Consider the following 16625-nt stretch of genomic DNA (forward strand, 5'->3'; position numbering starts at 1 on the left):
GTGTATGTTACTGAGATTGAACCTAGGGACACTCTACCACTGAGCTACATCCTCAGTCCTTTTAATTATTTTGAGACAGGGTCTTTCTAGGTTGCTGAGGCTCTCCATAAGTTGCTGAGGGGGATCTCAAGTTTTTGATTCTTCTGCCTCCTGATTTACTCAGATTACAGGAATGTGCCACCTGTGCCCAGCAATGCCTATGAATTTGAGTCTCTATCACTAGTCAGAAGTCAACCCTCTCTCACCTTCCAGAACCTATGCCTAGAAAATAAAACTGGATTTCAGGTCCCACAACATCCCCTTTGCTTTAGCCCGGGTCTGGTGGTTTCTTTTCCAGTTTCTTAGCACCTAAACAGGGAAGAGTGGAAAAAAAAAAAAAAAGCCTCTGCTAGTGGCCAGCAGGGGGCAGTGTTTAATAACCAATTGTCAGGACTTAGCGGGAAGGAATACAGATCAGAGAAATGTCCTTAGATCAACACCTCTCTTTGACCCTCCCGGACCAAATCTTGCTTCTGTTCTATTATTAAACCCCTCTCTTTTCTGAGCTGCAGTTTCTCCACCCTCAGTTTAGGTTTTCTAGCTTACCCATTCCCAACTTTCCAAAGACTGAACACCACCGGGGTCTCCCTCTCAGATGACCCCATATCCTCTTGTGCCTTCTCATTCTACCTTGCTTCCTAAGGTGGTCAGGGCTCCTGCCTTGCGTTTGATCTGGTGGAAGGGGCATTGGATGTCAGGCCCTTTCACTGCCCTGGACTGGTCTCTTGTACAGTGCACAAACTGTATAACAGTACATATTGACCCTGCTACTGACTACCCTTGATGAATCATTTTAATGAGCACCTTCATGATGATCTCGTTTAATTCTTAGAACACGGCAGATCTTATTATTGTCCCATTTTGCAGATGAGGAAATTAACACACAGAAAGGGCATGTAGTTTGTTCATAGTGGCACAAAGATAAAGATGAATATGGAGCTGGGATGCAGATTCCCTGGCTGCCAGGTATGAGCTTTCTCTCCCTCGGCCACAGTCTTGCTGCCAGTGCCTCTGCCTCTTTCTGCCCCACTCCCTCTCAGCCTTACAGACAGATGGTTGTGATCCTGCTGAAGTAGGAGGATTGCAAGTTAGAGGCAAACCTAGGCAACTGTGTGAGACTTTGTCTCAAAATAAAACAAAAAAATTTAAAAATGGGTGGGGTATAGCTCAGTGACAGAGCACCCCTGGATTCAATCCCCAGAAACTCAAAACAAAAGAAAACAAGACAGATGGCATCTCGGCTTGTTTCCCTGCACTCACATCCCGGACTGTGACCCTCCTGTGAGTTCCTTTCTTCTGTCCACGGTCCTTACTGGGTCAGATTCAAGAGCATAGCAAAGGACAGGAGAAAGAGGAGGACGGATAAAGCACAGGGTGGTATGAGGAGCCCGGGGGATAAAAGGAGAAGAGAAGGTGAATTAGGCAGGCGCTGCATTGGGGACGGTGGAGGAAGGGGGTGGGTGAAGGGAGAGCAGCCCGGCCAGCACCATGCCCACCCTGGGAAGGGGGCACAGACAGGGCCTTCATTGTGTAGGCACAAAGGGGCCATATGCCTGGCAGCCTACACAGTGAGTGTGTGTGTGTGTGTGTGTGTGTGTGTGTGTGTGTGTGTGTGTGTGAAGGGAAGGAGTGGCTTAGAGACCCCCCACTCTCAAACCCCTGGGGCCCGGCCTTCTGCTCTGTCCCCGGGAATGAGGGTTGCCGAGATGGAGGGCAGAGGGGAGCCATTATGACAGGCAGGATTGGAAGGTCAGGGGCCTGTGGGTAACTGGGGCTGGGAGAGAGCCCGGACAGCTGGAAGGGGCCCTGGCTGCAGATGGGATCCTTGGGAAGAAGACAAAGGAGGAAGGAAGGGGTGAGAGGTGCCAGAGTCTTGCTCACCTGGGCCCCCACGCTGCCCCCTCCACCCCCTGGCCCACCACCTGGGTTTTGGAGGGAAGTGAAAGGAGGCCACGAAGCTCTCTTCTTCTAGCAATCTCTTTCCTCCCTCCCCCTTGTCTGTCAGTCCAGACGCTCTCTCTCTCTCCCTTCAGCCCAGGGACTCCCGTCTCCCTGACCACCCTCTTCTACCACCCATTCCCTGTTCCCTCCTCCTCCTCCTCCTCCTCCTTCCCCCATCCTGCCGAGTGGAGTGGAGCGGCAGCCGAGGCCAATTGATTATCTGAAGAAATTCGGAGCTAGCAGTAGAACAGCTGCAGCTGCCCCCTCCTACCACCCCCAGGCCCTGAGGGACCCCTGAGGGGAGGGGCCCCTAACCCCTCTGCTCTCCAGCCTGGGAGGGAGGCAGGGAGCGCCAAGCACCGTGAGTGGCTGCTGAGCAAGGAGAGACCCAGAGCACTGGGGGGTGCCAGGCGCAGAGGAGTGAGGTTATGATCCCAGTCCGTCACCATGGAGGAGTCACATCACCTTTCTGGACAGGGGTTTATCTACCTTTAAAGCAAAGGTGTTGAGCTGGGCATGGTCCTGCCTGCTCATGATCCCAGCTTCCCTGGAGGTTGAAGCAGGAGGATTGCAAGTTCAAGGCCAGCCTCAGCAACTTGGTGAGAACCTGTCCCAAACGAAAAAATCAAAAGGGCTGGGGGTATAGCTCAGTGGCAAAGTGCCCCTGGGTTCTTTAATCCCCAGTACCACAAGCAAAAAAAAAAAAAAAAATAGGTGTTGGATTCAATGATTTCTATACTCCCTTCTAACTCTTGTCCTTTGCTGCCCCCTCATCTCAGTCCAGCCCTCCCTCTTGCCAGTCTCTGAGGTCAGCATCTTCCTCCCACTGTCTGCCTACAGCATCTCATAGGACCTCCGATTTGGAAAGGATCTTCAAATGGACCTAGCCAGGATTCCATCTGAGGGGTGGAACGACAGTATCTCTGCATGTGATGGATTCTTCCGCCTCTCCACTTGGATTCCTCTTTTTATTTTGAGACACAGTCTTGAGCTAGTTTGCCCAGGTTGGCCTCAAACTTTCAATCCTCCTGCCTCGGCCTCCTGAGTCACTGGAATTGGGGGGGGGGTACCACCTCTGTACCCAATTTAGATCTACTCTTATCAAGACACATAGCCTCCATCTTCTACCATCTCTTCCATGAAATATCTCTAGACCTTTTGCTTTCTTGACCACGCAACTCTGAATCTTCTCTGGTTTATCAATTTGGTGAAAATGTGGAGTTCAAAAGAGCACCACCCATCTGTATGGATCATTTCAAGGAGGCAGAGGAGAGTTGACAGCAGAGGGCATCAAGAACATGGCTTTAGGGGCTGGAGGTGTGGCTCTGTGATACAGCACTTATTTCACATGCTTGAGGCTCAGGGTTCAAATCTCAGCACTGAAGAAAAGAAAAATGTGAGTCTAGTCCTAGTTGTGTGACCTTGGGCAAGTCCTGTACCCTCTGAAGCCTTTAGTTTTGTTTTTTAATTTTTTTTAGTTGTAGTTGGACAATGCCTTTATTTGTTTGTATGTGGCGCTGAGGATCAAATCCAGAGCCTGGCGCCTGCTAGGTGAGCACGCTACCCACTGAGCCACAACTCCAGCCCAGGACTTTAGTATTTTTATTATTTTTGGATCACATCCAGGTTAACTTTGATGCCTGCTCACCTCTCTTTTTTATCCCTTTCCTCATTTTTTCTCAGTCCCAGGTCTTGCATCGTGTTCTCCCCAGTATCTTAAAGCTGAGGAACTCAGATGGGCTGTGGTGCACGCCTGTAATCCCAGGATTGGGGAGGCTAAGGCAGGAGGATCACAAGTCTGAAGCTGGCCTCAGTAACTCAGCAAGGCTCTAAGCAACTTAGTGAGACCCTGGCTCAAATTTTTTAAAATTAAAAAGAAAGGGGAGGGGGAGGCTGCGGATATATCTTAGTTGGCAGACTGCCTGCCTCTCATGCAAAAATCCCTGGGTTCAATCTCCAGCACCACCACAAAAAAAAAAAAAAATTAATTAAAAAAGGGCTGGGGGTGTAGCTCAGTGGTTAAGCACCCATGGTTTCATGGTTTCAATACCCAGTACCAATAAATAAGTAAATAAAGCTGGGGAACACAAAATAGACCCAAAACTGAAACTTCAAGGAAGTTTGACCTAGTCTAGAGACAGTAAAGGAGAAAGCAATGTCTGGCTTCCATGCCATGGGTTTCCACAGGACATATGTTGAACTTGGATTTCACTGGGACCCTCAGGCCCATAGGAAGTAGGAGCTAGAGCACATCAGAGATGTTAGCAAGTGTCACCTGACAAGCACCAATTTAGGAGTACATGGAGCTTAAGTGAGGAGATCTGGAAACTGTGTTAGACCCTCCCCTGACCTCTTTGCCCTGTGGCCCCTTCTTTCCATTTTCATGCACCCACCACACTGAGCTTTCATGACCACCCACCTCCGAGAAGAACCTTCAAAGCCTAGGACCCTCAAGGAGTATTCATAGTTATTATTCATAACCTATGGGCCAATTTCCCAGCCCAATTGAATAAACCATAGCCATATATGGCGCTAGAACGAGGTCACTTTAATTTTTTTTTTTTCTGTATGAAATTGGAAATGCAACAGGAAGGAATCGGACACAGGATGCAGGACACAGACCCTGGGGGCCTGTTCTTGGTGGTATTAAGAAGAAGAGCGGGTCATGGGGAAGGCTGGAGAGAGGAAAGATGTGGCTGGGACTGGGTGGGATCGTCAGGGGATAGAGGGTGTTGACAAAGGACATCCAGGAACCCAGCAGTTGGGGAGGGGCACTGCCCCAGAGGACCAGGAGTTCAGGACAGGTGATCTGAGGAAGGGATATGGGTGTGGTGAGTAAGGGGGCAGGGTTCCCACACATACCTGGAGTTGGAGAAGGGGCAAGAGAAGGAGAGGAGTGACCAGGAAGGGAGCCAGAGAGACCCAGCTATTACAGCTGGGAGCCCCCCTCCATCTACTCCAAAGTGCACAACTCGGCAATAAATAGTAATATTTATAAATAAATAAATAAATAGATAAATAAATAAATACATAAATAAATATCCTTGTAGAGCTAGGAGTTTGCTACGAGGGTGGAGAGATCATAGAAATGCAATAAATTCATTTCTTCTAGACAGGTTCTAAGGTCCTTCCTCTGCTGGCCCAGGGCTGTGATGAGTGAGTGGGGCTCAGCACCATGGGGTGGGGGAGCCATGAGGTGGGGTGGGGGGTGTCTCTTCTTTTGCAATGGCAGCTTAAAGAAACAGGAAAAAAAATATAGTAAATAGGCCCTAAGACCAGGAGCAGCCCTGGAGGGCAATAATAGGGCATCCCCTATGAGGAGACAGCATGGGTTCTGCCATCCTCAGGGTGGGCTGGGGATGAAGGAGAATGGCTGTCAGGGCTGCCCCACCCACCCATGGCCTGGGCCTTCTATAGGTACCTCATCCTATTTGGAGATGTCACCCCTATCCCAGGATTGAGGTTTTTCCTTTTTTTTTTTTTTTTTTCCTTCAGTGGCACATAGGGAGAAATTTGGAATAGTAGGGGGCAGGGAGACAGCCAAATAACTCAGCGAGGGCAAGGCATTCACTGCTGAGCTGAGGCCTGTATGTGCTGAGCCTCAGGAATGAGATGGACCAAAGAAAAGCAAAAAAGTTTTCTATTGTTCCTGGCTACTGAGATTTCCCCTTTCATGTGTCACCTCCTATCTCCCAAGAGCCCTCCTCTCCCGCAAGCATACTGAAGAAGCCCCTTCCTGACTCCAGCCCCAGCTGTACACCCTTCCCGTGCTGATGCCACATCCGCACCCTGGGCTAGAACAGATGGAAGAGAGTCCGGGTCTGGAGCCTGAAAATCTGGTCATAGGGGTAGAAAAAGCAGCACCCAGGGTTTAGGAAATCCAGCAGGGCCCTGTTCTGATCACTCTAGCGAATGATTCTGACCAGATTCTGACCCTAACAGCCACAGCAAGCCCCTGAAGGGACCCATGAGAACAGCCATCAGGGTGCCCAGGTCAGTAAAGGAAAGTGGCCTTCAGGACCAGCGGTGGCCACTGTCTGGGCCTGGTGCCTTTGGGATGGGGAGGAGAAGGCCACTCTGAGCAATGAGCAGTAGAAGGGACTCTAGAGAGGCCCCAGAAGGAGGGGAGAGTCCGGGGCTGGAGGCAGGCTGAGTTCAGACGTCCAGCACGTGGTTCAGGTAGGAGATGTAGCAGATGGCGAGGCGCAGGATCTCAATCTTGGAGAGCTTCTTGTCCGGGGGCAGCGTGGGCAGCAGCTTCCGCAGCTCAGCGAAGGCCAAGTTGAAGGCCTCCACGCGGATGCGCTCCCGCGTGGCATGCGCCGTGCGGTACTTGGCGGTGGCCCTGCGCCGTCGCCTGCGCTCCTCCCGGCTGAGGTGCTGCAGGTCTTTCCTGCCAGGCTCTCCCGGCTCTGACCCCCGGGCCTGGCCCCCAGCCGGACACCCCGGCCCAGCACTCTCGGGGCCTGCCCCACCCCCACAGTCGCTGAAGCTGGACTCGGCCTCGGAGTTAGTGGGAGGCAGGTCCAACTCCACGGTGTCTGAGTTGAGCATCATGATGGTAGCCCCCGGTCCAGTGAGATGGTGATCCCCTCCCCACCCCTCCCTCTTGGAGCTTGAAAGCTGGCGGTGGGAGGGGCAGGAAGGGCTGGGGTGTTGGGGTCTGCCACTGAGCTCTGGAAATCAGAGTCACTTCAGGGTTCCATGGTCAGGGTTCCAGAATGGAGCCTGAAACAGAAAGGTCAGAGTCAGGGAAGTGGGGGTGGAGAAGGAACTGTGCCTGTGAGGGAAGAACCGCAGAACTGGGCAGGGCCAGAGAGAGACAGACGGGTGGACACGGTGGAAAGCAGCAGAGAAGGAAAATAGGAAGAAGGAAAGAGGATCCAATCTGGGACTGGAAGAGAAAAGTCAAAATGACAGAAAGCAAACCGAAGGAGGGCTAAAAGTGAGCAAGAAGATTTAAGAGCTAAAAACTGCAGAACGGCTAGACGAAAATGTCAGGGGAAAGTTTCATGACATGGGACTTGACAATGATTTCTCGGATAGGATACCAAAAGCCTAGACAATCAGAGCACAAAAAAAATAAATGGGATTACATCAAACTTAACCTGGTACATTAAAGTACACAGTCAACAGAGTGTAATCTGTGGAATGAGAGAAAATATTCTCACGTCATATCGGTGACCGAGGGTTAAATCCAGAACATATGTCCTGCATCTCAACAACAAAACTATCAAATAACCTCATTAAAAAAATGGGCAAAGAGGGCTGGGATTGTAGCTCAGTGGTAGAGCGCTTGCCTTGCCTGTGTGAGGCACCGGGTTCAGTCCTCAGCACCACATAAAAATAAATAAATAAAATACAGATATTGGGTCCATCTACAATTTAAAAAGATTTTTTACAAAAAAAAAATAGGCAAAAGAATAACTAAACAATTTCTCCAAAGATGATATATAAATAACCATGCATGTGAAAAGATACCGAACATCTTTAATTACTAGAAATGCAAATCAAAAACCACAATAAGACATCAACTCACACCCACTAGGGATGGCTACTATATAAATAGGATGAAAAGGGGATGTGGCTCAGCCACAGTGCATTTGCCTAATATGCAGGAGGCCCTGCAAAAAAAAGAAAAAGAAAAAAAGAAAAGAAACCCAAGATCAACTCTAAAACAAAATTGGTCTTGGCAAGAATGGGAAAAATGGGAAGTTTTATGCCCTGTTGGTGAGACTGTAAAATGGCACAATTGCTATGGCAAACAGAATGAATGTTCCTCAAAAAATGAAAAATGAAACCACCATATAATTCATCACTTCCATTTCTGGGGAGATATATATATATATATATATATATATATATATATATATATATATATATATATATATATACACCTATTATTCTTAGAAAGGAAGGAATTCCTGTCATATGCTATAACAGATGAACCTTGAAGACCTATTAAGTCAGTCAGTTGAAAATGGACAAATTACTGTAAGTCCACTTACATAAAGTTATCTAAAGTGGTCTAATTCATAAAAACAGAAAGTAGAGTGGCGGCTGGCGTGTGGAGGAAGGAGTGGCTTAGTGAGTCCAGAGCTTCGCATTTGCAAGATGAAAAAGTTCTGGAGATTATTTCACTATACGTTGAATATGCTTAACACTACTGAGCTGAATACTTTTCTTTCATTCAGTATTGGGATCTGAACCCACTGCTACTAAGCAACACCCCTATCTCTTTTTATTTTTTTTTTTTATTTTATTTAGGGTCTCACTAAGTTGCCCAGGCTGGCCTTGAACTTCCTGGCCTCCTGCCTCAGTATCCTGAGTAGCTATGATTACAGGCATGCGCCACCATGCCCAAATTAACTGTACACTTAAAAATGGTTTAGATGGCAATTTTTGTTACTTTTTTACCATAATAATAAATAAAAGGTAAAAACTGAGCAAGACTGGAGCTATAGCTCCAAGAGAGGTTGGCTATGGCTCTAGACCTTTCCCAGTTGTGGCAGGGGAGGGGGTATGATTGAAAATCTTGGCCTTGTAATCTTTTTCCTCCCACCCCTTGCTTCTTGGGGTGGGGGTTAAAATACACGGATTGTCCATTGTATGGTAGGCTGGGACATATGGAGCTTAGCACAGCTGCCCTAGCTTAGTACCTCCAGTCCCCAAAACCTCCTTGACATGACCACTGTGGACACTGGATCCTACCACCATTCGAACCAGGGGAAGATATCTCTTCTCATGACGATCCCCCTGCCCAGGACCACTTTTCTTCCATCTCTGTCCTCAGCACATTCAGCCCTTGCCATTCCCTGGCCCTTTTGGAGACTCCGCAAGGAAGTTTGGGGAAAGGGAACATAATCACTCTCCCATATTCCAAGGTAGTTCAGGCATGGCCTGAAGAGGAAGGCGTAGACATTTTCTTGGGGCTACCCTTATGAGGCTTGGCTGAGGTTTGCTTGTCTCAGGTCCAGAGGAGATCAGTGGAAGACAGCAGGAACGTGGCAGGGGAAGGGGCTTTGGTTGGGAGGAGTGTTCGTAGAAACAGTGAGCTCAGCCTGACTTAAGTAAGAAACAAGCACTGAGGCTCCTTTACAGTCACCATCTCCCCTTCTTCTCAACCCTGGCTTTCTTGCCTGACAGACACTCTCCCAGGGGCCAGGATGCCCCACACCACAGAAGACAGGCTCAAGTCAAGTAGACAGTTAATAAGCTCTAGGGGATGCAAGGTTGTCCACATCTGACTGTGGGGAAGACAAGCAAACACACAACCATGACACAAAACAGATGAAGGTTCATGCTGAAAGTAAGAGCATACTCCACATTCCGGGATCCAAAGGAAGGAGAGAGATGGCACTCGTGGAGGATAGTGAAGGAGAATCACAGAGTGCATGATGAGTGCCCCAGCTCCTCACTCCCATAGTTGGGTTGGAACTAGAAGATTGTTTGTAGCATTCCCAGTACATCTATCATAATAACCAGATTCTGCCTTTGCTGGTCCCCTTGTCCCTTCCATCCTGATCACTATCACATGCCCTCTCTGTGCTCCTCATTTGGCCTCGGCCTGTCTCCATCTGTCCCCACTGTCCTCAGCTCCAGTCTGGGCAGCAGCTTCTATTTCCCTATTAAGTTCTCACCCCCAAATCCACATCTGGTCTCAAAGTGCCAGGATCCAAGGATCAGAGATGCTGCCATCCCAGACATCCAGATTCGGACTTCCCACCGCACTTCTGTCAACCGCAATTCGATTGAGGACAGACAGGCACAAAGAGTCAAAAAGAAGTGGGGAAGAGGCAGAGATGGAGAGACACAGCACACGAGAGGGAACCGGAAGGAGGCTCTGGGAAGGGGCTTAAGCCAGAGAATTGGAAGAACACACCCACCCCTGCCCAGCATCCTGTTTCCCCTTTTACCTAGGAGGACCCAAGGGATCCAAGCCGGCAGGACAGAGGGGCAGCGTTGAGAGCCCCAGTCTCCTCTGGCTGCTCGGGGTTCATCCGTCTGCAAAGTTAGTGACCGGCTTTCTAGAGCTCTCGGCGGGAGCTTGGCGTGGCTGTACAGGCTCCACAAGAGATGAAAGGGGCACACATGGTGATGATACAGGGCTCAGGTGGAGGGAGTGGGCTTGGGCAGGTTCTGGGTCCACCCACACTCACAGACACAGACACATACACACCTGAGGTGGCCCAGCCCTATGTATATATATGGAGATACACATACACACCCCCAGCTCTCCATTGGCTTATCCATGCCCCCCCTCATCAATATTAACTAGCCAGGCCAGGCAGCCATTGGCAGAGGGATCTGGGAACCCCCCGGGAGCTGGGGGCGGAGGCTGGCCCTGGGGGGGGCGGGGAGTGGGGGAGCAGGGACATCTGTTCTCCATGCATATTTCATAAGCAAGAAATGGAGAGCTGGGGAAGGGGTGGGGCTGGGGCCAGAGCCAGGGCAGGACCACAGATGAACCCCCTCAGCCTCCCATGCCAGAGGCAGTGGGGCAGAGGGCCCTAGCAAGCTGGATTTAAGTGCTATAGTCCCATTCTGAGTCCCAGCATGACTTTGAGGGCCCCTTCCCCATATCTCTTTTTTCCTAAGAAAAAGGATCTCCAAGGTACTAACAGGAAACTGCAAAGAGAGCAAGTGGACATCACTAAAACAGGACAAAAGGACTCGGGAGTCCTGGCTCTAACTATGTGCTCATTTTCATAAAAGTTGGTATCCACCCCTCGCCAGACTGCTTCTGGCTACTGTGCAGGCCCTCACCCTTATCACCCTGAGAATTACTCACCCTGTCCCCTCTCTTATCCAGCCCCCATCTTCCTACCTACTCCATCACTGGGCGGTGAGTGGGGTCAGAGTCTGGACACAGACCCCATAAGGAATTATTTGAGGCTGGTCAGCCTAACCGCACTCACTGGAAATTAGGGACTCTTAGGAGGAGAGAGGTAGGGGATAAAGGCGAGGAGGGAGGAGTGCCAAGAGAGGAAGAGCCAGGATTGGAGAGGACGCTGGCAGAGGAGGGCAGAGTTTGGAGTGTATGAGGCAGGAAATCAGCAACAAGAAAAGTGATACAAAACTATGTGCAAATGAGCACTGATTAAATTCACATGAATAGCTCAGTAGCCTCCATTGTGTGTGTGTGAGTGTGTGTGTGTGTGTGTGTGTGTTTGTGTGTGTATTGCAAGGTGACAGGAGTGGGGAGGGGGCACCCAGTGAAGGGAAGCACTGAGATAGGGGACTGGGTTTCAGTATCCGAGTTCTCTTTCCCTACTCGGCTGTTGAAAGTCTTCATTGAACCTTTGTGACTAGAAACCATGGATGGAGAGGACTCCAGAGACAGCTGTGTGACCTTGGACAAGTAACAACCTCTTGAACCTCAATGGCTTTTTTCTGCTTCTTGGGTCTCCATGGAGATTAAGGCTGACAGTGTTTGCTGTGGGCCTAGACTTTAGCAGGAGCACAGCCAGCCTTCAGACGAGGAGTTTGCCACTTCTCTGTGACTGATCAATCTTTTCTGGGCTTTCTCCAGTTGAGGCATTCCCTAAGGAGAGTTCCATAATTCCTCCCCAACTCCCCCTGCTCTCCCTGCCCCCAGGTCTGGGAGGTGCCAACTCCCACCTGGGCAGGCCTCGACAGGTGCCCAGGCTCCAGCAGATGGGCTGAGCTGGAGGGGAAAGAAGGCTTGGGTGGGGGGGGGCAGGGGATCAGGTGGCATCTCAATTCTTGCATCATCATTGCCATGGTGCTGATTAAAAACCAATCTCCACCTAATGAGCCCCCAGCAACAACAGTTCTACCTCCCCCACCCTCCTGCCCTCCAACCCATCCAAGGAATTGGGAGACCAAACGACGCGGGAGAGAGAGCCAGAGGGGAGAGGAGAAATAAATAAAGGGTGGGGGGATGCAGAGGGAAATGAAGAGGGAGACACAGGGAGAGAAAGAGAAAAAAAGATGAGAAACCAGAGAGTTATTGGTAACAGACATGGGGGAGGCAGAGAAATGGGGGAGGCAGAGAAATGGGAGAGACAGATAAATGGGGAGACAGAGAAATGGGGTTACACAATTGGGGAGAGACAGACACAGGGGAGACAAAGATAAAAAAATGGGAGGGTGGGGCAGAATTGCAAGGTCGCCAAAGCTTCGTAGAAGAGTCAGAGATGCAAGGTATGGGAGAGAGAGAGAGGTGGGGAGAGATCTGAAAATTGGAGGCCATTCAGGAGACCCAGGTGAATGCAAACATGGAGAAAACGTTGCTCTTCAACAATGGAGAGATGCTGATCCTGGGAGACAGTCTGAGGGAAACCTCAAGACAGAAAGGAGACCTAGACATGGGGGGAAGCAGAGAGCAGACAATTGAGAGGAAACAGGAAAAGTATAGGAGAGAAGTTTGGAGAGCAGAGAAATAGGATGTGGGCGAGGGATTTTTGCTGAAATGAGGGCCTCAGAGCCTTACATGTCAGATGTTGAGGAAAACAGAATCAGAACTGGGAGAGACTCTTAGAGTGGAAAGGGGAGCTGGGGATGTGGCTCAGTGGTTAACTGCTCCTGGGTTCAATCCCTGGTACCAAATGAATAAAGAAATAGAGTCAAAGGATGGATGGAAAGGGAAGAAGGAGCCAACCCCCAGTGCCAACCTCCCCACTTGTAGGATGTTTAGCTCAGATACTTCAGTCCCACAAACTCCATGCTTGTAGCACCCGGCTGGAGCTATCTCTAGTGCAAGTGAGAACATGCTCTGGGGACCACTTCCTCCTTCTCTGCATCTGTCAAACTAGGATCCGTGATTTTGGGGCCCCCAGCCCCAGGCTTCACTCAGGGATTCAGTCTTGGCTCCTGAGGGTAGTAGCTAAAAAGAACATTCATGTGTAATAAAGAGAAGCTAAAACATGGAATGGTGGAAAGGAACTGAACCTGGGGTCCAAGTCCTGGTGACCTTGGATAAGTCACTTAACCTTGAGCCTTATTTTGCCATCTGCGAAATGGGGATAATGTTACCTTTTCCATCGAACTGTGTGACATCCAGGTATAACGAGTGGAAAAGTGCTGGGTCAACTGTAAAGTGCCCAACCCCTTACATTTGCATGGTGATTTAAAGGCAGCAAGAAGTTTCATAGGCACATGTATCTAAGGCATCATGATGCAAAAAAGCTGGAGAGAGCTGAGGTCAGCCCCACGCCCCAAAGGGCAAGGAGAACCCTTGGAGTTTTGTGGGGGCCTTTGCTCTAAGGAGGGCAGGAGGAGTAGGGCTTGGGGATGGGGAGGAGAGTTATGTCTTTGTGTTTTATTGTAGTTATTTTGCATTTTATAGACATTCACTTTTTCAGATGGCGATTCACAAATCTCTTTCTGTCCCCTGACAGCCTGTAGGTAGATTGTTGGGGGAGGGAGTTGGTGGGTAGGGAAGACACAGGGGCCTGGGCCCATCCTTGAGGGTGGGGGAGGGCCTGGAGGAGCTGAGAAGCAGTGGGTTTGGCAGGAGAGGGGGTGACATATGTGGGGAGCCCTAGGGACCCAACCAGGCAAGCGGCTGGCAGGGAGAGCAGACGGCGTTAACCCTTGCTGTGCCATACTGCCTGACCCTTCCCCAGGAGTGGCCCATGGCAGGGTGTTATTTGGTAAGAGGCTGGTGGTGTTTGGGGGTCACAGGAGCAAAGCAGGCAGGAGGAGGAGCCTGGGCAGGAGCTGTTGCGTTTGTGGAGCATCTTCATCTTCGAATTTCCTTGTCCATTTCCACATGGTCTCTGTGGGTCTGTCCTCCTCTGTCTCCACCTATCCGTGCCTCTAGAAGGTGACAGCGGGTCTCCACTCTGGCTAACTACACAATCTGTCACCCTCTCTGCTGCCAGCCCCTTGGAAGCCCCCCTTCTCAGGGCCCAGCCCGGAGCCCTCTCGCCCCTGGCCCCCTGGACCTTACTGCCTTTGTCTCCTAAATCGGCCTCGCCTTTCTTCTTCCTCTCCACTCACCTCTCCTCAGCTCCAATCTCATTAGGGCCTCCAACCACTGCACCGCCCCGCCCCCAGCCTCTTCTCTTCCCTCCCCCATCCATCTGTCTTCCCCGAAGCTCTCCTCTTTGTGTCCACCCATCTGTCACCACCAGTGCTGGGCCTACTCCCCTCCTGGCCACGCCCTCCTGGCCTTTCTCCCCTCAGGCTGGGTTCCCTCTCCAGCTATCCCTCCCCTTCCTCCTTCCGCCCAGCTGGGAATTCCACTTCCTCAGTTGCCTTTCTGATCTCAGGTTTTGCTCCTTCTCCTGAGGTTCTGTAACCCCTCTTCAGTTGTGAGTTGGGGGAGAGAGAAAGGGGGACTCCAGGGTCCTAGCCTCCAGCTCCTGAGCCCCTGCCCAGCCTGAGCCAGAGGCTGGTAACATTTGCTAACAGTTGCATCATCTCAGAGGGATGGCTGCTCTGTAGGCCTCTTGAGATGACCTCCTCTCCTGCCCAGTGTTTCTCCCGACTGGACATGGAGTCCTTCTCTACAGAGGGTGGAACCCCCGGACCTTCTGGGTTTGAATTCAGGAAACGATAAAAACCTCTCCCGAGGCCAACCTTTCAGGAACCTCTCTTTTCTTTCCTAGTTCAACTACACCCTGCCCAGCCAAGCTTTCTTTTTCTTCCTAGCTTTTTGAGAATGGAATGCTGAAAGGAGAGGGTTCCTGTTTAGTCTTCTGCCACAATTTCCCAAATTTCCTACTGTTCCTGGGTTAGGGGGCCATGGTGTCCCTGAGGCCTCTTCCTAGGATTGATCCTAGTGCCTAGTGCTGCCTTTCAGAGTTCAAGAATTAATCAGCCTCTTGTTTGTGTTGTCGTTGTTGGAAGTACTGGGGACTTGGGGGATTGAACCCAGGAGCTTTACCTCTGATCTGCCGTCCCAGCCCTTTTTTTTATTTTGAGACAGGGCCTCACTAACTTTCCCAAGCTGGCCTCCAACTTGTGATCTTTCTGCCTCCTGAGTCACTGGGATTACAGGCGTGCACTACTGCACCACAAAACTTGACCAACCTTTTAAATGGTCCCTGTCCCAGAGACATAGATAAAAGGGAGGTGAGAGAGGAGGCTACACCTCCAGCTGTCCCTGCACAGAACCAGACAGACAGACGGAGCTAGTGTGGACCTGAGAGAACAGTCCCTTGTCTAAATCCACACTTTACAGATGAGAACACAGGAGCCCAGGGAAGGGGAATGCCCCTCCCAAGGTCACACAGCATTGTGGCAGACCAGAAAATCTGGTTTAGAACACTTCCCACAAGAGGCTCCTCCTTACTGGCCCTGTGCCCAAGCCAAACCCATCCTTCGAACTTATTTAGGGCACTAATCTTGCACGAAGCATATATAGCCACACCTGGTTATTTATCTGCCACCTAGACTCTGGATCCAGCATCTCAAAGGGAAGGCACCGTATCTCTTACCCTTTCACGATGCTGGGGAAGACAGCTTTACCCATAGCCATGCTCAACAAAATGTTTATTACTGCTGTGGCTGCCAGTGTAGGTATAAAACATTCTAATCCTAACTTGCTCATTTACTGTGTGACCCTGGGCAAGCTACATCAGTCCTCTGGGCTAGTTTTGCCACATCTACCTAATGATTTCAAGTACACACACAGTCTCCTAGGTCTTATTAGGAATAAGTTCCCTCAAAGAAACCAAGTCCTACTGAATACAGTGGGATCGTGGTATAGAACATCAGCATTTAGATGAGAAAAAAATCAGCTGGGTGTGGTGGTGCACACCTGTAATTCCAGCTCTTCTGGAGGCTGAAACAGGATTGCAAATTCAAGGTTAGCACGGGCAACTTAGTGAGACTGTCTCAAAATAAAAAAAATAAAAAGGTGTGAGATGTATGTAGTTTAGTGGTAGAGCACCCCTGGGTTCAATCCCTAGTACTGAGAAAAAAAAAAAAAACTCCTAAGATGTGCATTTGGAAGCAGTAACCCAGAAGCTGAAAAGAGAAAAGAGTAAAGGCTTTTAATCAAAACAGGCTGAAGAAAACCTGGTACGAAAGCCTTTGGTGTTAGCGCCGAGGAAGGAGGTATCACATAGGTAGAGAGAGGCTGGGTCCTGGGGAGGGGGCGTGTCATTTGTTCAAACTTCCCCATGGGTCAGCAGGAAGAGAAGTGGCAATGAGCAGGAGGAAAGCAAGCTCCCTGAGAAAGGAAAGAGGCTAGAAAATGAAGCATTGAAGGAGGCACAGGATGAACAAGGCCTAGATGGAAGAGGGAGAAGGAGGCTAAGAAATCGAGAGGTGCGTGGCCCCTAAGATGCTCCAGGCAGTCACACAGTCTTCAGGGCACAAGAGACATCTGGTGAGGTGCCAGCATCATGACTGCAGAGAGAATGTTTTGGAGCCCCAGTAAGTCATCTGGGTGGCTGTGCTCCTCCCTCAGCCCCTGGGCAGAAGGGATCTTCACTGGTTAAAGAGTTAAGAAAGCATGGCAGATAGAAGACAAGCTTGTGTTCAGGGTTCTTTCTTAGGACCTGAGGAGACTGCGTATCAAAGATCCTGTATCTTATACCCTTCTTTCTTACCCACCCTGATTCCTCAATCCTGCCTGAGCCTCTGCTTCCCCGTTCAACCCCCTTCCTGGTACCCAGCCATGTCCCCACTTCCCGAAGCTGCCAGCAGGATGAGGGAGTTTACTGCTC

At 50.2% G+C, this 16625-nt stretch overlaps 1 protein-coding gene across 1 annotated transcript; it reads right to left on the bottom strand.

Moving 5' to 3' along the window:
- Positions 1-4507: 4507 nt before the first annotated feature.
- On the bottom strand, positions 4508-13942 carry Nhlh1 (nescient helix-loop-helix 1). Its single transcript, XM_005339365.4, has 2 exons — positions 9897-13942; positions 4508-6708 (listed from the first exon to the last, which is right to left on the bottom strand). The coding sequence occupies exon 2, from the start codon at positions 6535-6537 to the stop codon at positions 6136-6138; it is 402 nt and encodes a 133-aa protein (XP_005339422.2). The 5' UTR covers positions 6538-6708; positions 9897-13942; the 3' UTR covers positions 4508-6135.
- Between the last annotated feature and the right edge of the window lie 2683 nt (positions 13943-16625).

This window comes from Ictidomys tridecemlineatus, chromosome 11, assembly GCF_052094955.1.
Source record: "Ictidomys tridecemlineatus isolate mIctTri1 chromosome 11, mIctTri1.hap1, whole genome shotgun sequence".
Taxonomy (NCBI): Eukaryota; Metazoa; Chordata; class Mammalia; order Rodentia; family Sciuridae; genus Ictidomys; species Ictidomys tridecemlineatus.

What these genes read in the sequence shown, in the direction of transcription:
- Nhlh1 (XM_005339365.4), bottom strand. Translation starts at nt 6,537, where the DNA reads ATGATGCTCAACTCAGACACCGTGGAGTTGGACCTGCCTCCCACTAAC.